We start from the raw sequence: 20,191 nt of genomic DNA on the forward strand, positions 1-20,191 counted from the left end.
CTAAAATGAAATACAGACTTTAGGGAAAAAATTGAGATGTCTAATACAGCTTGGAAGGTCTTAAATGAGAATGCTAATGAACAAAAGCCTACTATAACATCTAATTTAACCTCACATATACCTCTCATTTAATTCACAGACAAGCTGCTTAACGAAATTTCTTTAGTGAATGAGAAGTAGCATTTTAATTCACCAACCTGTTTTTTAGCATTTCATATGATAAAAGTGGCTATTGAATGATAATGGTCATTTATTTAATCGTATAAATTTCTAATAAAATCTCATTTCAATTACATTTTATATATGTATCACAGAGTGGAAGGGCATTGAAGAGGGAAAAGTCTAATTCAAACCTATGTTTTCCTGGCTTACTATCTTAAGTTCTTTTTGGTACATGACTCTGTGTTATTTGTTGATGGTCTCAACGCCTGGAAACCATTGTATCTTTTTTCTTCATTATTTTTTCTCCTTAGCGCATGTATTTCATTGCAAACTTGAGAAGTTTTTTCAACTGTCTTAAAATCCAAGACCCAAATCAAGAGTTTCATAGTTTCTAAATGTTCTATTTAGACCAAGATTCCTTAGCCTTGGCATTACTGACATTTAGATTGGAAAATTCTTCATTGTGGGAAGCCATCTTGTGCATTATGAAATGTTTAGCAGCATCCTTGGACTCTGTTCTCTAGATGATAATAGCTCCTTCCCTCATTCGAAGTTGTGACAACCAAAAATGTCTCCAGACATTGCCCCTGGGAGGCAAAATCACCTCCTGTTGAGATCCACTGATTTGGAGGCCAGATTAAAAGATTCGTGAACTTAAATTAACTTTTTAACACTAATTACCTTTTTATTTGAACAAATAAAGTTTCCTAATTAAAGATTGTATTTTCCTCAATGGGAATTTGTCAAGATAGTAATAAAAGATACTTTGAAGAAAAAAAAAATCTGAAAAAGAATCCCATTTTTTGCATACCTAACTAAATTCTCCAGTTCATGGTGACTTTTAAACACTGTTTAATACTCAGATCTTATTTTAAGAAACTAGAGAACATTTATACCTATAAACTAAAGCAATCATTAAGATGGGCTTTTTGATACTCACATTTCTTCTTAGTAATCAAACATTTCATAATCTATTTCTGTATTAACATATTCTCAATAAAAAGTTAATAATATACTAACTGAAGATGTTAATTTATCCTAAAATTCTTACATTAAACTGCGTAATTTCCTGGAGAACCTTCCCTGACCCCTCCCAAGTCTGGGTTAGGTGTCTCTCCAATGTACTCACTTACCACCCAGTATTTACCTTATCAGAAAATGTCTGATACTGTAGTTTATTAACTGATTGTGAATCTATTAAAAAAATCTTCTTCTAGATTAGGAGTCACAATCTCACATGTCTTCAGGAATGAGGCAGGTAACATAAATGAATGAAGGTGTTAGATAATATGGCAGAAAATGATAAAGTAACACTCAGACTCACTATTTTTGAAAGACAAGAGGAATTGGTAGAGACTGTGACAAGTTAGAGAATTTATTCCCCATGTCAAGGGACCTCCTATTCAGTTCCAGCTAATCATTTTCATGTAGGAATGGAGGCCCACTATTGTCCTAAATTTCAGAGAATCACAAATTATATGAAGTTTCCCAATATTTAAATGTTGGCCATTAATTCAAACTTTTATTTATAAATATTGTGCAGGCTAAGCCATATACATCTGTTGCCCTTGTGGTCTGTTTGTAATTGCTGATAATATTTATGCACATCATCAAGACAAGGACCAAATCTAAATTCTTATTATCTTATTCTGAGCATTTAGAACAATTCTTGATGATATGCATCAATAAATATGCACTGCATAAATGAAAGAATGAAGTTATAGTTCTATGGTAGTGATTATAGGAAGAAGAAAACTATTTCAAGGGAGGTAGAATCAGTTTGACAATGGACAAAATAATGTCCTGTTTTGGCTATTAGAATTGGAAATTAGGAAATTGTCAGACATCTCTTTAAGGGATATTTTAGTGAATTTGTCACACAAGAAGGTATAAAAATGGGTTGAAAATAAATTGAGTTAGGAAAATGGAAGCAATTCTTATTAATTGCTCTTCTAAAAAAATAAAAGATCAACCAGTGTTTGAGGAGTGGCAGGATCACAGGAAAGTTGCTATAGTAGCACTGTTCAATCTTTTTAAACCCTTGCCCATCTGGATAGATATAAAAATTCACAGTCTGTTTACAAAAGAAGATATAAGAATAGCTAAAAAACATATGAAAAATTGCTCAACATCTCTAATCATCAGGGAAATGTAAATCAAAACCACAATGAGATATCACTTAACTCCAGTGAGAATGGCCTTTATCAAAAAGTCCCAAAACAATACATGTTGGCATGGATGCGGGGAGACAGGAACACTCATACACTGCTAGTGGGACTGCAAACTAGTGCAAACCCTGTGGAAAGCAATATGGAGATACCTTAAACAGATTCAAGCAGGCTTCCCATTTGATCCAGCAATCCCATTATTGGGCATCTACCCAAAAGAACAAAAGTCATTCTATAAAAAAGACACCTGCACCCGAATGTTTATAGCAGCACAATTCACAATTGCAAAGTTGTGGAAACAACCCAAATGCCCATCAATTCATGAGTGAATTAGTGAAATGTGGTATATGTATACCATGGAGTATTACTCAGTTATAAGAAATAACGGTGATATAGAATCTCTTTTGTTCTCCTGGAGAGAGTTGGAACCCATTCTATTAAGTGAAGTATCCCAAGAATGGAAAAATAAGCACCACATGTACTCACCAGCAAATTGGTTTCCCTGATCATCACCTGAGTCCACATTTGGGAATAACACCAATTGGGTGTCGGACAGATGTGGGGGGTGGGGGGAGGGGATAGGTGTATACCTACATAATGAGTGTGATGCGCACTGTCTGGGGAATGGACACGCTTGAAGCTCTGACTCGGGGGGACGGGGGGGGCATGGGCAATATACATAACCTGAACTTTTGTACCCCCATAATAAGCTGAAATTAAAAAAAAAAATTCACAGTCTGTTTAAATGTTTTTTAAATTTTAAAATAAATAATATGTTATAAGTGAAAACAAGTTAAAGAAATTATAATATCCAATATGCTTTTTCAAATAGCATGTATTTGCATTCCCCCAAGACCCTAGAGATTCTAATTGGACTCTTCCTGTTAAATCATCACTATATTATTAAATGAGAATATTTAAGTATATTCAAAGGACAATTAGAATTAGCCCACAGGGAAAAAGAGATTTTGGAAAACTGGAAAACATAAGAAAGAGAATAGGCAGAGTTGAGGAGAAAAGATAGGTCAAAAGCAAATTTGGAGGCCTTACTCTGGAAAGAATACAGGTATTCAATCCAAAAGTATGTTCCTTCTCTTTTTTTTCCCTTCTTTTTCCAAACTTTCAAGCAAAGTCAAGGATTTCCATCATACTGAAACTGTTAAAAATTGGTATCTTTTGTGAAAATAAATTCAGAATTATTTCAAGAAGAGGCATAAAGGTCTGAACCTTCACAAGCAGTTATTTTTATACTGATGAATGGATCCTTTCACTGGGGATGTCTATGACATATGAGGTAGCTCTAGTCCATTAAATTTTAATGCCTAGAACTAAATACATTTCATGCTGAAGCTCTGTATAGTTCCTTGTCCTAAAAGAAACCTTAATATTATTTAAAGTCTACAGAATTTTTTTTGTACTTTTTTCCTTACCTAAACAAACAAACTGTAACAACTGCTATGCTAGATAAATTGGGTTGATAAAGAAAAAAATACTTATAGAAACACATTATTAAGACATTTATTTATATATCTCTATTTTTCACATCCACAAATTCATTCTTCTTTCCAAACCAAGTTCAACTCTGCCTTGGAGCTTGATATGACACTTGTGGAAATATTAGAGGTAAATAGGATACTATAGAAAACAATTTAACCCAACTCTGAAATCTTATAGATAAAGAAATTGAGTCCATGTTGCTGGTCCTGGTAGCTGCAATGGATTGGGCAGGCTAGTCCCCAGTTCCCTGACTGCTTGTAACAGGAGGCTGGGTATTGTCCTAAGTGTTTTTAGGAGACCTTGGTCTCCCTTTTCCCTTCCTGGATGGGTGGCAGCTGCAGCTGTGTCACTTTCTACTTGGCTCCAGGGTAGGGTATGGCCCAACTTTAAACTCTCAAGATGGCACTGGCTCCGGGCTTGCAACCAAAGAGGACAGGGCCCTTCTCAAGCATGCAGCATGGATAAGAAACTGTGGGGAGTGCCGTCCACTCATGTCTCAGTCTCACAAGAGCCCATGGTGGGGCAGTGGGATTTGTCTTAGTATGTGTAAGAGAGCTTGAGCTCCCCTCTTTCTCCTCAGCTGGGCTGGTCTGCAGCTGTGTTGCCTGAACTCAGCCCAAGTGCAGGGGACTGCCCAGCTTTAAGATTACAAAATGGCATCTTGAACCTGTGACCAGAGAGGATGGGGCCACTTCCCTCAAACAGTGTTGGCAAGATGCTAGAGGGAGTGCCATCATTTCACATCTTGGTCTCACAGCAGCCTGTAGAGGGTAATGGGATTTGCCATAGGTATGCATAGAAGAGCTTGGGCTCCAGTGTCTCTGTTCAGCTGGGTAGAGCTGCAGCTGTTTCAGCCCAAACTCAGCCCAAGGATGGAGTGCTGCCTGGCTTTAAACTCCCCAAATGGCACCTTGGGCCTGTGACCAGAGAGGGTGAAGATAAGCACCTTTCTTTTAAAAAGTTGTTGTAATAGTAAATACTTGTTATATATCCTATAGTGCAAGGCATAAATTAGATCAGTTTTATAATATTCAAAATTTGCCTAACGTTTGCATTTTATAAGAAATTTTTTTTTTTCTCCAGGAGGTCTGTACAATACTGCTGACTTTTAAAATTATTCCATTAGGACAAAATATACCTGTAAAGTAGGGAAAAATATTTGGGGCTTGTTAGTTAAATACAATATAAGTATATCCTCTTGAGTTTTTCCTTGAGACTAGAGCCAAAAAAAGATCAAACTCACTATGGAAAATCAGAAGTCAAGTACAGAGTTGGAGTTCAACAGGTGTGGGTTTGTATCTAGCTCTAACACTTACAAACTATTTAAGTTTTGACAAGTAATTTAAATTCTTTGAGCTTGAGTGTCATCAGCTATAGGTGTTTTGTTTTTTTCTCATAGGTAAGTTGTGAAGCTTAAAGGAGAAGTTGTAGATAAAACATTTTGGATGGGACTTGGATCATAGTAAACAATTTATAAGTAGCAACTATTGTTTTATTATTCTCTTTAGCATAACTTGGTAATATTAAAGTTCCATTTTGATAATATTTAGTAAAAAGCATTTAGATCGGAGGTCAAACTTGTGAAATCCAACCAAGGTATGAAAGGATAATGTATTGCTTTTAAATATTGACCTTACCGGCCGGGCGCGGTGGCTCACGCCTGTAATCCTAGCACTCTGGGAGGCCGAGGTGGGCGGATCGTTTGAGCTCAGGAGTTCGAGACCAGCCTGAGCAAGAGCGAGACCCCACCTCTACTAAAAATAGAAAGAAATTATATGGACAGCTAAAAATATATATAGAAAAAATTAGCCGGGCATGGTGGCGCATGCCTGTAGTCCCAGCTACTGGGAGGCTGAGACAGGAGGATCGCTTGAGCTCAGGAGTTTGAGGTTGCTGTGAGCTAGGCTGACGCCACGGCACTCACTCTAGCCTGGGCAACAGAGTGAGACTCTGTCTCAAAAAAAAAAAAAAAAATATTGACCTTACCATTTGCCTTTTCTGAAGGAATCCTAACATACGTTCTCTTTAATTCCATAATTGTTGACTAAATAAGGAGAAAATAAAAAGACACTTGAGGAAAGGATGAATGTGTGTTTACTAGAATCTGCCTGATAGATAAATATTTCATATGCTGCATGATTTACATATAATTTGTTTTAATTTAGCCTAGTATAGTACTTGTCATAAGGTAAACATTCATTAATAAATATTTATTGAATAAAAGAGTATCCATCTTTCTACTAATTTATACAAATTATTTATGTATTAAACATATAAACCATTTGTCAGTTTTATATGTTGTGAATATTCCTCCAATTTGTCACTTACCTTACATTACTGTGGCTTTTTAACACTTTAATTTGCTCAAATATGTATTTTACCCCTCTTTTTAAAAAATGATTTTGTGGTTAAATAGACTTTCTCCACTTCTCTGCATTTAAATTCCTGATCATCTTCAGGGAAAAATGTTTTAAGCTGATACCTTTCTTTTCCATATATATCAGAGACTATTCATGCCTTTAGCACTAATCAGTCAAAATTAAAGGTTATTGGTGAAGTGATCATTAACTCCTGTGAATTGTTTTCTCTGGAGGAGGAACGCTCAGTTCCTGGCAGCCTATCCACAGCTAAACTAGTAGACGTTTCCTAACTTCCAGTACTGGACAAGCCTTTTTTATGTTTTATTTCTCTGATTATTTCAATGAATGACTAACTAGTGAAGCAGAGAAAATGAAGTTATAAGGAGGAGGGTAAAGGGAAAGGAAAAAGAGGATCTAAATGGTATAATCAAATCACTATTCTATTTGGGAGGTTCAACTGAGGATATTCTGAGCCCCAGAATTTTATTGATTATGGTTGTACCAGGTACCTTTTAGGTGCTTTGTATGTATTATCGCAACAATTGTAAGGTATAAACTGTACACTTTTTATATAACCAAGGAAATTAGCACAAAGAGATTATAGAATTTGCCCCAGTTCACACAGTCATTATTTGAATTGGAATTCTAATTATGGAGGCTAATTCTAGGACCTGCATCTTAACCCTGCATTACATGCATCTACATTTTAACATGTGAAAACAAAGTATTTTATGTCTGCCTCAAAATCTGTGTCTTCCTGAATCCTCCCAATCTCTTTATCATTTCATTTCTCTGCTATCTATTGCACTTGGGGAAAAAAAATCCAAATACCCTGTATCATAGCCTACAAGGCCCTAAAAGATAGGACATCTTTCACCTCATCTTGAATGCTACTTTTCCTTTAATTTTTTTTTAACTATCTACTCAACACTGGCATTGTTTCTGGTCTTCAAATACACCAAGTTTATTTCCATCTTATGATTTTTGCACTACTTGTCCTTTAATGCTTATTCTTGAAGATGTGGCTTGGATTTCTTCTTTTTGGCATTCATCATTTAACTCAAAGTTCACCTCTTCAGTGAACCTTTCCCTGAATATCCAATTTAAAGTAGCCACCTAATCATTTACCTATTTTATCATATAGTCATTGGTATTTTATGCTACTATATACTATTTTCTTCCTCATTTACTTTCTGTCTCCTCATTTACATGAACATAGTAAAATATAACCTCTATGAGAGCAGGAATTTGACTTTCTTACTGCAGTGTCCCGGCTGCTCAGAACAGAGTTTGACATACAATATATGCTCAACAAATATTTGTTTAGTATATTAAAGGTTTATTGAAAAGGGAAATGGCATGATCAGAACTAGGTTTATCTGATATTTATCTGATAGCAATGTGGAGTATGGATTGCAATGAGAAAAGGCATTAGTCAAGAAGACTAGTTAGGAAGCTATGTATTAATAGTATGAAGGATAATATTAGAAATAAGGAGAAATATGAGAAGCATAAGTGAGTTAAAACTGTCAGTGTGGCAGTCTGCTCTTGGTTCTTGGTGTGCTCTTGGTGGAAGAATGGCCAGACACACCAAAGTGTCAGGTCCATCCTCTTGGTGGACTGTTACCCTAGTTCTTTGGCTCCTTGCTTGGAAAAAAAAAAAAAATTGCAGGTAGGGCCAGTGTAACAGAGTGACCAAAAGCAGGATGCAGTTTCATACGAGTAGCTTTTTATTATATTATAAAATGAAATAGATCTGTCTCTGCACATGGAGATAGACAGACTGACTCATTGACTTACTGACTAACTCTCTCTCTGGGAATTCTTGAATTGTTTCCTTTTATTGGCCAATTTAAGGAGGGGCCTTCGGATGTTACTAAATGATTAACAGGTGTTCTCAAGGTTGTAAATCTGTGTTTGTGAGCTCCTTCACTAAAAGCCCTACCAGGGGAGGATGAACCACAATGTAAATTTAGGCTAATGACATAATAATTAGCCTTAGGTTACTCTAGGTCACTTTCCAAATCCAATTATGCCTAGGCTGGAGAATTCCCAGGTTGGTAAACCATTCAGTCCTTCCCCAGGTGTAGCAGTTGCTTGGTATTGGATTAAGGGTGGGGCAATGCCAAAACGAAGTACACGCCCTTATTCTTCTTCCCAGGTGGGGCAATTGCTCGAGGCAGCACCAAAGCAGGGAACCCTTGTCCCTAGAAGAGCCAGAGATCCTGGCTATCTACCTAGGACCTATCTAGAATTCTAAAACTGCATTGAGTTGAAGGGACTCTAGGTCATCTGGAATAAGAAAGCACCATTAACATAAATAAGGAATGCCAGAAGATGACAGGGAAGATTGGGAAAATTATGAATGGTATTTACAAGAGCAATTTTGAATTTGAGATGCCACTGGTAGGTAAAATATATGCGAATCAGGCTTATCAGAGAAGTCAGGACCAACGATGAAGTTATCGGATTGTGTAAGAATTACCAAAGGTGGCATTTAGAATGCTAAAGTGGCTTAGGGCTAAACTTCCAAATCACAGACTTTTAAGAGACAGAGAGAAAAAGAAGAGGCAACAAAAAGGCAACCAGGAATAAATATAGTTTTAGGAAATCAAAGAGCTATGTATTTCAAGAAGAAAGAGATCTAATTATAGAGGGGATGACTATAAAAACATTGTATTTGATAAATAGGAGTTTATCTTCTGAAACTGAGGAGGTGATTTCAGGAAAGTAATGAGGTCCTTAATGCCCCAGGTGGAAGAAACAGTCATAGTGACTTTTCTTGATAATACAAGGCAAAGACAAAAGAGGAAGAAGTCTGCCTTAGTGAAGAGTAGTGAGAGAAAAGCAAAGTTTAATGTTTAAAGAGTATGGTGAATTTAGTTGAGATTTATGTGAGACTTGGGTATATCTTGATAAAGATTACTAAAGGAATAAGATCAGAACTGTCAGCAGAATCAATAACTTTTTTCAGAAGGTTGTAAAATGAAGGCAAGGATAGAGATAAAATTAGCTTAGCTTCAATGTGTTTTGTTTTTTTTTTTTAGAATGGAGAAAACATAATTTTATAATCTGAGCAGAAGGAGCCAATTCAAGAATAGAGGATAATGATGCAATCTTTATTTAATTTTTTTGATAGGACAGGTAGGTGGAGGGGAAGATTTGGAAACTATGCCATTAATTTTGCTATTTGAAGCTCTTTTTTTATTATTATTTTACAAACCCTTGTGTTGAGGGCTGACTTTCAATAGATCACAGTGAGGGAGCTGCTCTGCTAAGTGTGAAACCCAGACTCAGAAACGGTTATCTAGGGATGGTTTAGCACCAGGTTCCCTACGACTGTGCATTGCATGTTGGGCAAGGGGATGGCAGCTTTTCCAGCCGCATACTTGAAGCTCTTTATCCAAGTTTTTTCACTTTTTTACACCATATTTTGGACCTTCATAGATGTGTGACAGCATTATGAAATCAAATTTTGTTTTTTAATGGGAGAATTTTCTTAACCAACAGTATTTGATATTATGTGTATGTAATTCCTAAATGCAATGGCCTATCCTGGGAAGATTTTACTTTCTTCCCATTTGATGTGCTGATCAACCAAGTAGTATAGAAGTGTGGTTTGAAGGTTAAAACTTGGAAATATTTTCATTTCCTTCCAAAACAGGAGTTTTGTGAATATGTGATCTTAACCATCTCTCTTTCGAGAATTGTGACTTATAAAACGAGGTTTATAATAGTAATTTTTATAGCATTGCTATGAGAATCATTTAGTTTTTAATTTTTTATTTTTTTATTAACAAGTATTTATTGAAGTCCTACCATGTACCAAGATTAAGTTAATTAAAAATAAAAATTCAATGAACATTAATTGCTATTAATATTGTAAATTTTTCATGTCTCTCCAAAGGAAGAATACAATACAAATAATAGTATCAAAAAAGTAAGGATTATTTTGATTGTTGCATAAATTATTTAAACTTGAAGGCTCAAATAATGTTTCCAGCATATTCACTGGTGAAAATAAGTCAAGTTAAGAAAGACACTATGGATTAATTATGTATATGGTCCATGATATTATGTGTAGAGAAGAAGCAATTATTGAACTTCCATGAAATAGTCCACTTGGTTCAATACTCTCATCTTAGATGACATATTTCATCTTCACCTCTAACAGAAAAAAGCAATTAAACCTCTGAATTGTTTCTGTAAACTTTTTTACCTCTTCTGGGGTTAATTTTAGTTGTTGGAGAAAGCATGTTTATTGGAGTGACCTATATGTAAGATTGAGTTGAGTTTTTAAGAGCCTCACCATAGGTAAATGTTCTTTGTGTCTTTCATGGTCAAATGGTAGAGGCTTGATTGGAACTGAACGTCTGTCATTTGGTCCTACATTCCAACCATCTGAGAGTTGCTCTCTGCTGTCTAATGTGCTCTTATGCCAGAAATAACACTTAAGTTTCCTTTGAGCACCTACCCTGGCTGACAGGCAAGGAATCAATATATCCTGTTGCACAGCTTTCAAACCTGCTATTTGTAAAAAGTAACAGTAAAGATGTGTTTCTTTACAGGATAGTGCAGAACTGATCACTTCCCTGCTTCACAGTGGAGCTGATATACAGCAGGTTGGGTACGGTGGCCTCACTGCCCTCCACATTGCTACAATAGCCGGTCACCTGGAAGTAAGTCATGCTTTTGTTACCTGTGAAAACAAAGGTTACCTACCTCTTTGGATTCTTGTTCTCAACCCTTTTCAAATGATGACTTTTAAGATTCTAGAGGATGGTTTATTTTTTAGGCAGTGAACACATTCATTTCTTCTGGGGGTAAAATTTAGCTATATCAATATGCTCTAGATAGTCATTTCAGTCCATTTTGTGACAATGTAATCAAAATTCGATTAATATAAAGATGGCTAAATATACAGAGGCTTTATAGCAGAGGCTATATTTGCTCTTAAATTTTGGAATGAAGCAGCTCAGTTTCCACAACTTACTATTATAACCTTGGGAAGTTACTAAATCTCATGAGACCTCTGTGTACTTCATTTATGAAATAGGAATAAGAATAGGAATAGTTTTTGTAATGATTAAATTAAGTAATCCATATAAAGTGTTTTAAAGTTTACTTCATGCAGAGTAAGGACTAAATGAAAGATCATTCATCCACTTACACATTACTTGAATAAATATTTATTAAGCACCTAATGTGCATCAGATACTGTTCTAGGTGCCAGGGTGACGGCAGCAAGAAAGACAGGGAAATTTTCCATTTTCATAGAGTTTAGTTGTAAAGAATGAAACAGACAATTAAAAAAAAAGAAAATATATATGTTAATTAGTAAGTATCATAAAAATAATAAAGTAGAATAAAATAAAGACAGAACAATGGAGAAGTAGGCACAATTTTAAATAAGTTACATAGTGAAGGCTTCTGAAAGAAGGTGATATTGGAACAGAGCTCTGAATGAAATCAGAATAACATCCACATAAAAGGAGAGAAGAACATGCAAGGAATAGCACATGCTTAAGGAATAGCACATGCAAAGGCCCTGAGGAATAAAAAAATCTGTGAGTATTTGAGGGACATGAGTGAGCCCAAGTTATTAGTGGAGTGGAGTGAGCTGGAGGTAGAGTGATGGAGACAATGTCAGGTGGATGATGATAAGCCAGAATTACACGCTGTTTTAAAGTCTACAAGAAGGGCTGTGGATCTTTTCTAAGTGTACTTGTTAAAATATTAATTTTATATACCCTACTAGCAAAGCATTTCCATTTGCATGATTTGGTTAACTTCACAAATTTTCGTAGAATAGTTTTTGTTGTCTCTGCCATTTGATAGATATAAAACTAAGGCTCTTGTATAGTAATTGTCTTTATAAATTACAAAGCCATTGGGAAAAAGAGCCATGTCTGGAATCCTGATCATTTTACTTCAAAACTCCATGATTTTTACACTCTATAAATTATGATAACAACATGTAGCTTAACAATGTAATAAGTCTTATATCCTCATTATTAAATAGTTATTTATTTCTTCCTTTTAGTTATGTTGCAAATTAAGTTGTACATTTTTCACTAATATACGCACATACACACAAACACACACAACAATGTGAACAAATGGAGATGCATGTGCAATCATACATGAAGCCTATAAAATAGGTGTGATCCATCTCTTTTAACAGTGTCACTTCAAAGGGCTCTTACATTCAATAAATATTAAAATATCTCATTGAGAGAAAAGTAGTTTCCTTTATGTTGCATTTCTACCCCTTACCATATCACCTTATTTCCCAGAAAATAAATCTTCTTGATGAGCTTCATTGTAAATATTAGTGAATTTGTGTAGGGGAAATCCCATTAGACTCACTTAAATACAAATGTTTTTCAAAAAAAAAAAAAAAGACACTAACTGAGGCCAGTGATAAAGTAAATGAAGTGGTAAATGTTAAGAAATCTGGGTGAAAGAATTGGTGAGGTAGACATTAAGCTCCAATGAAACATCTTTGATCTTTTAATGCCAGGAAAATGATCTAATATCCCTTTTTGACTAGTGCTGAGTTGATTACATTTGTGAATGATAGAATTACAACAGTGTCGAAAGCAAAGTGGTTAAGAGCTTGGTTTTTTAATCTGCTATTCGAATATCTTTGCTTTCTTGCTTTGTAAATAATATGGAAAAAGTCTTCATATTGATTCTGCCAGCATTAGGGCAAACTTTACCAAAATAATTCCAAATAGGTCTCTACTCTTGTCTTGCAATTCTGCATGGGTTCTCTGACTTCCCTCATTAGCTGAAGTATAACATTTAATGACTTTTATAGTCAATCACTGACACTGTATAAAACAGGTATGGATACATTAGCCTTTATTCTCATCTTACATAATGAACTAATTAAGTTACTGATCAGATAATAAAAGAAAATGGTGTCCAAAATAAACTATGTGAAATCATCTTATTCAAGGTGGAGAATTTTTTTCAACGTTATTACAGTTGACCCTGAACAACATGGATGTTAGGGTGCCAACCCCCGTACAGTTGAAAATCTGCATATAACTTTTGCCTTCCTAAAAACTTAACCACTAATAGACTATTAGTGAACAGAAGTTTTACCAGTAACATAAATGGTCAATTAACACATATTTTGTATGTTTATGTATTATATACTGTATTATTACAATAAACTAGAGAAAAGAAAATGTTATTAAGAAAATCATAAAGAAGAGAAAATATATTTACTATTCATTAAATGAAAGTGTATCATCATAAAGGTCTTCATCTTTGTTATCTTCACCATGAGTAGACTGAGAAGCAGGAGGAAAAAGAGAGGTTGGTTTTGCTGTCTCCGGGTGAAAGAGTGGAAGAAAATCCATGTATAAGTGGACACACACAGTTTAAATTTTGTTTAAGAGTCAACTGTAATTGTAATAAACACTCACTGTCAATATCATTTTCTTTTCCCCACATTCATTAAACACATATTTTTGAGCCTCTACTTTCTCCGTAACATAGTGCAAGAATATGGAAATCATAAGAAAATATGACATAGCTTTCCCCCTAAAGATTTTATAATGTAGCTGGGAACCCAAAGTGAATATATATATTCTGGTTTCTCTTCAGATCATATAAATCTCTTGCCTTTTACAAAGTGAATATTCAGGAAAAATATATAAACAATTCAAAATAAAATAGCAATATAGCCATAAGCAAGGAATAGGAAAGAGTCAAAGATGAGAGTGAGTTTGATAATAAGGAATACAGATGCTCTTCAACTTACAGTGGGGTTACATCCCAATAAACCCATCACAAATTTAAAATATTATAAGTGGAAGGTGCATTTAATACACATAACCTACCAAACATCACAGCTTAGCGTGGCCTATCTTAAATGTGCTCAGAAATTCTTACATTAGCCTAGAGTTGGGCATAATTTCTAACACAAAGCCTATTTTATAATAAGTGTTGAATATCTCATGTACTTTATTGAATATTGTACTGAAAGTAAAAAGCAGAATGGTTGCATGGGTACTTGAAGTATGGTTTCTACCAAATGCATATCACTTTTACAGCATAATAAAGTTAAGAAATCATTAGTCATACCCTCGTAAGTTGAGGACCATTTGTAATCAGAAATATGATAATTACATAGCAAGAAAGCTCAAAGAACACAAAATTAGAAGAGTTAGTAGTTCACTGGGAAGTTGAGTGTCAGTAGAGATCAGTGTGGACTAGAAGAGTTAAGGAAGGAGTTATGAGAGGGGGTTTGAAAGTGGACTGGACTTTGAATAATGGTAAGAACTGGGCAGCAAAAAAGAAGATAAATCATGTCCAAAAATGGGAAGGAAAGAATGAGCTGAGCACATTTAGGAGAGAGTAAATAGAATTATAGCATGAAACAGATTGCAAAGAGTCCCTGTAGTTAAATTTGGGTGTTAGGAATGGACCAGACTAAGGAAACTTTGAGAGTAGAAATCTAAGGAGTATAATTCAATATAACAATCGCTGTAGTTTATAATATACAGCCCACAAGGCTAGATGGTGTGGTAGATAAAAAGATTAATAGAACACAGAAGTTCTCACTATTTAAAGAGATTTGCAACCAAATAGGATTTTTTCCCATATGAAATAGGAAGCCTTTGAGAGTTTTTGAGTAAGAGAATGATTGGAGATTTGATAAGTAATGTGTTAACAGAATTTCTTTGACTGTAGTATTTAGCATGAATTCTAGTGTGATGACATGATGATTAAATAGAGATAAAAAATTGGCTTAAGAATTCAATTTGGAAGAAAAATCAATTAACTCCAGACATGCTGATTTTCTGATGACAACCAAATTTTCAAATGCAAATGTTCATTAATCATTTAGAAATACATAAATGACATATAATGGGGGAAGTTTGTGCTTAATGTAATTTTTTTGAAATTATATGTATAGAGGTGATATTTGAAACCATAACAATAGCTGAAAGTTGTATATTGGGTATAATGGATGGCCCAAGGACTGAGCCTAAGAGAATATCCACAGAGACTTGATGAATTATTGAATAGCCATTGAAGGAAGAAAGAAAGATTGGTCAGAGTGATATGAGGAAACTAGGATATTGTACTATCAATAGCAATTAGGAGAATTTCAAGAGTTGAAGGATCCTAGGTATCAAATCGTGCAGAATGATTGAGTACAATGGGATAAAATATGCATAGAGTATTTCCTTACAATAACAAAAATTTAGATGTATATTCTATTCCTATTTTTTACTATCTTGGTTAGCAGGGCTAATGACAATAGGTCAGTGGGAGTTCCCTTTCATTAGTAGTCACTATCTTTGATTTCCCACCTTTCTCTGTGAAACAATAGCTGATGCTAAGTTTGACAGTACTCTTTGTCTCCACACACAAATTCAGACCCTCCATTAGTGTCTGAAGTGTGTTTGTCCTCCCATAATTGTGAATTCTATTAAACAGTTTTACAATGAAATTTACATTGACTAGACAGCTGCATTCTTCAATAATGGAAGAGAACATGTCCTGCAGATTCCCAGACATGCTGACTACAATTTGAGACCCAGATTTAAATTTACTGTGATTTGAAAAGCAGGAAAATATTGGTTGTCCCAGGTTTCAATACTTCTCTCTGACTGACTTATCCATTTATCAATACATATGCATATGCTGTTTTATATAAGGCCTTAGATCCCCTCAGCAATCAATAAACATGCATTAAACCCTCTTCTTCCCTTTAAGTCTCGGGGAACATGAGTCATATGTTCTCTCAGGCACAAAAAACTAACATTTGGTGGTACTTTATCATTCACAAACATTTGTCATTTAGTTATTCTATGAGATAACTACTGATAGAATCAATTTAACAGTGAGGAAACTGAGGGCTAGAGCAGTTAAATGACTTCTACATGAGCATCCAGACAATAAATCAATGAGACGGGTGGGACTCAAATCTGGCCATCTAACTTTAAATCTGAAACCATGTAAACAAAACAACAATTTTTCCCCAGAGACTTTTGTATTTATTGCTCAAACAGGGCTTATACCCACAAGACACACAAAAAAGTATTCAGAAAGAAAAAAAAAAAGCATACTATATATGTTTGGATATGTCTAAAGCACAGGTATTACTGCTTTTACAATTATAGGAATATTAATTGATTCGAAAATCAATTAATAAGACACTTTATAGGACACTAACTATATGGGCACCAGAATCCATGGAGATATAATGCACGTATGTGAACACACACACACTCCAAGTGTAAAACGCTTTATACTTAATCAAATAACTCTTTAAATTTGTTACTCTTTTTTTTTTTTGGCCAGACTTCAAACTAGTTCAATATATTAGTTAGAATGCACAAATGTTTTAATGCTAAACAAGGTACAAAGTCATGTATATAAATGTTTTTTTATATTTATTTTTATTTCATCTTATTATGGGGGATACAGAATTTCAGGTTACATACGTTGCCCATGTACCGCTTGTCCCCCCAAGTCAAAGCTCCAGGCGTGTCTGTTCCCCAGACAGTGCACGTTGCACCCATCATGTAGGTATATAACCCTCCCCTCCCCACCCCCCCTTCACGAGTCAGCACCTTCAAGCATGACCATTCCCCAAACCATGCGCAATGCACTCATTGTGTAGGCATACACCCATCCCCTACCCCCACCCCCCACCTCAGTCTGATATCTGATTGGTATCGTTCCCAGATGTGTATTTAGGTGATGATCAGGGAAACCAATTTTCTGGTGAGTACATGTGATGCTTGTTTTTCCGTTCTTGGGATACTTCACTTAATAGAATGGGTTCCAACTCTCTCCAGGAGAATCATAGAGATGTCGTATCTTCATTATTTCTTATAGCTGAGTAATATTCCATGGTATACATATACCACAATTTACTAATCCAATCATGTATTGATGGGCTTTTGGGTTGTTTCCACATCTTTGCGATTGTGAATTGTGCTGCTATAAACATTTGGGTACATGTGTCTTTGTTACAGAATGACCTTTTTTCCTTTGGGTATATGCCCAGTAATGGGATTGCTGGGTCAAATGGCAGGTCTACTTGAATCTGTTTAAGATACCTCCATAATGCTTTCCACAGGGGTTGCACTAGTTTGCAGTCCCACCAGCAGTGTATGAGTGTTCCTGTCTCTCCACACCCACGTCAACATGTGTTGTTTTGGGTCTTTTTGATAAACGCCATTCTCATTGGGGTTAAGTGATATCTCATTGTGGTTTTGATTTGCATTTCTCTGATGATTAGGGATGTTGAGCATTTTTTCATATGTTTGTTAGCCATTCTAATATCTTTTTTCGAGAAGTTTCTATTCATGTCATTTGCCCACTTTTTGATAGGGTTGCTTGATTTTTTCTTGCTGATTTTCCTGAGTTCTAAATAGATTCTTGTTATCAGTCCTTTATCTGATGTGTAGTATGCAAAAATTTTTTCCCATTCTGTAGGTGGTCTGTTTATTCTTGTGACTGTTTCTTTGGCTGTGCAGAAGCTTTTTAATTTAATCAGGTCCCATTCATTTCATTTATTTTTGTTGCTGCTGTGATGGCCTTAGGGGTCTTCTTCATAAATTCTTTGCCTAGGCCAATGTCTGTAAGAGTCTTTCCTATATTTTCTTCTAGAATTCTGATTGTATCACGCCTAAGGTTTAAGTCTGTTATCCACCGTGATTTGATTTTTGTGAGAGGTGAAAGCTGTGGGTCCTGTTTCAGTCTTCTACATGTGGCTAACCAATTCTCCCAGCACCATTTATTGAATAGGGATTCTTGTCCCCAGAGTATGTTCTTTCCTGCTTTGTCAAAAATTAGGTGTCTATATAAGGATGGTTTTATATTTGGATTTTCTGTTGTGTTCCACTGGTCTGTGTCCCTTCACTTGTGCCAGTACCAGGCTGTTTTAAGAACCACAGCCTTGTAGTATAGTTTGAAGTCTGGCAAATTAATACCTCCCATTTGGTTTTTATTGCTTAAAATTCCTTTTGCTATACGGGGTCTTCTCTGATTCCATACAAAGTGTATAAGTATTTTCTCTATGTCTGTGAAGAATGATGTTGGTAGTTTAATCGGGATTTCATTGAATCTGTAAATCACTTTGGGTAGTATAGACATTTTAACAATGTTGATTCTTCCGATCCACGAGCATGGTATAGTTTTCCATCTATTTTCAAGTTCTGCTATTTCTTTTCTCAGTGTTTCATAGTTTTCCTTATAGAGGTCCTTTACCTTTTTAGTTAGGTATATTCCTAGATATTTTATTTTCTTTGTTGCTATTTTGAAGGGTATTGAGTCTTTAATTTGGTTTTCTGATTGACTGTTATTGGCATATATAAATGCCTCTGATTTGTGTATATTAACTTTGTAGCCTGAGACTTTGCTATATTCGTTAATCAATTCCAGGAGTATAATGGTTGAATCCTGGGGGTTTTCCAGATATAACATCATATCATTGGCAAAAAGTGAGAGTTTGATCTCTTCTTTCCCTATTTGGATTCCCTTGATTCTGCTCTCTTGCCTAATAGCTCTCGCAAGGACTACCAATACTATGTTGAAAACTAATGGGGACAGTGGGCAGCCCTCTCTGGTTCCAGTTCTAAGTGGGAATGCTTTCAATTTTTCCCCATTCAGAATGATGTTGGCTGTGGGTTTGTCATATATGGCTTGTATCATTTTTAGGTAGGTTCCATCTATGCCTATTTTGTTAAGCGTTCTTATCATAAAAGGGTGTTGAATTTTGTCAAATGCTTTTTCTGCATCTATTGAGAGGAACATATGGTTTTGTTTTTGCTTCTATTTATGTGGTGAATTACATTTATAGATTTATGTATGTTGAACCACCTCTGCATCTCTGGGATGAAGCCCACTTGGTCATGGTGGATTATTTTTTTTGATAAGCACTTGGATTCGATTTGCTAGTATTTTATTAAGAATTTTTGCTTCTATATTCATGAGAGAAATTGGTCTGTAGTTCTCTATTTTTGTTGCGTCCTTTCCTGGTTTTGGTATCAATGTTATATTGGGTTGGTAGAACGTGTTGGGGAGAATTCTATCCTTCTCAATATTGGAGAATAGTTTATGTAGGATGAGCACCAGTTCTTCTTTGAATGTATGGTAAAATTTGTGTGTGAACCCATTTGGACCAGGGCTTTTCTTTTTGGGAAGGGTTCTTATTGCTGTTTCGATTTCAGTTCTTGATATTGGTCTAGTCAGGTACTCTATTTCTTCCTGGTTGAGCCTGGGAAAGCTATGTGTTTCTAAAAATTTGTCCATTTCCTCCACATTCTCCAGTTTGTGTGTATAAAGATTTTTGTAGAATTCATATATGGTATCTCTGTGGCATCGGTTGTGATTTCTCCTTTCATGTTTCTAATGGAGGTTATTAGAGATTTTTCTTTTCTGTTCTTGGTTAGTCTAGCCAGAGGTGTGTCTATTTTGTTTATCTTTTCAAAGAACCAACGTTTTGTTTTATTAATTTCCCTTATAGTTTCTTTGTTGCCTTTTTATTTAATTCTGATTTGATCTTAGTAATTTCTCGCCTTCTGCTGGGCTTGGGGTCATTCTGTTCTTCTTTCTCCAGCTCTTTGAGTCTATTCATTATGTTGTCTATTTGCAAGTTTTCTGTCTTTTTGATATAGGCATCTATGAATATGAATTTTCCTCTCAGGCCTGCTTTAGCTGTGTCCAATAGATTTTGATAAGTTGTATCTCCATTGTCATTTAATTCAAAGAAACTTTTGCTTTCCAACTTGATTTCTTCCTTTATAGAATAATTGTTCAGGAGAAAGTTGTTTAGCTTCCATGACTTTGAGTAGAAATGAGGGTTTCTGTTTGGGTTCATTGTTACTTTTATCCCGCTGTGATCTGAGAAGATGCATGGTATAATTTCTATTTTTTAAAATTTTTTAAGACATGCTTTATGTCCTAGAATATGGTCAATCTTAGAGAATGTCCCATGACCTGATGAGAAGAATGTATATTCTGTGG

The 20,191-nt window shown here is 35.2% G+C and overlaps 1 protein-coding gene across 1 annotated transcript in view; it reads left to right on the forward strand.

The window, feature by feature from the left end:
* Positions 1-20,191, forward strand: part of TNNI3K (TNNI3 interacting kinase) — a 284,808-nt gene that overhangs the window by 23,940 nt on the left and 240,677 nt on the right. The window contains exon 5 of the mRNA XM_069478078.1: positions 10,756-10,866. Coding sequence (XP_069334179.1) covers positions 10,756-10,866 — 111 coding nt within the window. The remainder of the gene's footprint in view (positions 1-10,755; positions 10,867-20,191) is intronic.

This window comes from Eulemur rufifrons, chromosome 8, assembly GCF_041146395.1.
Source record: "Eulemur rufifrons isolate Redbay chromosome 8, OSU_ERuf_1, whole genome shotgun sequence".
In the NCBI taxonomy this organism is placed as follows: Eukaryota; Metazoa; Chordata; class Mammalia; order Primates; family Lemuridae; genus Eulemur; species Eulemur rufifrons.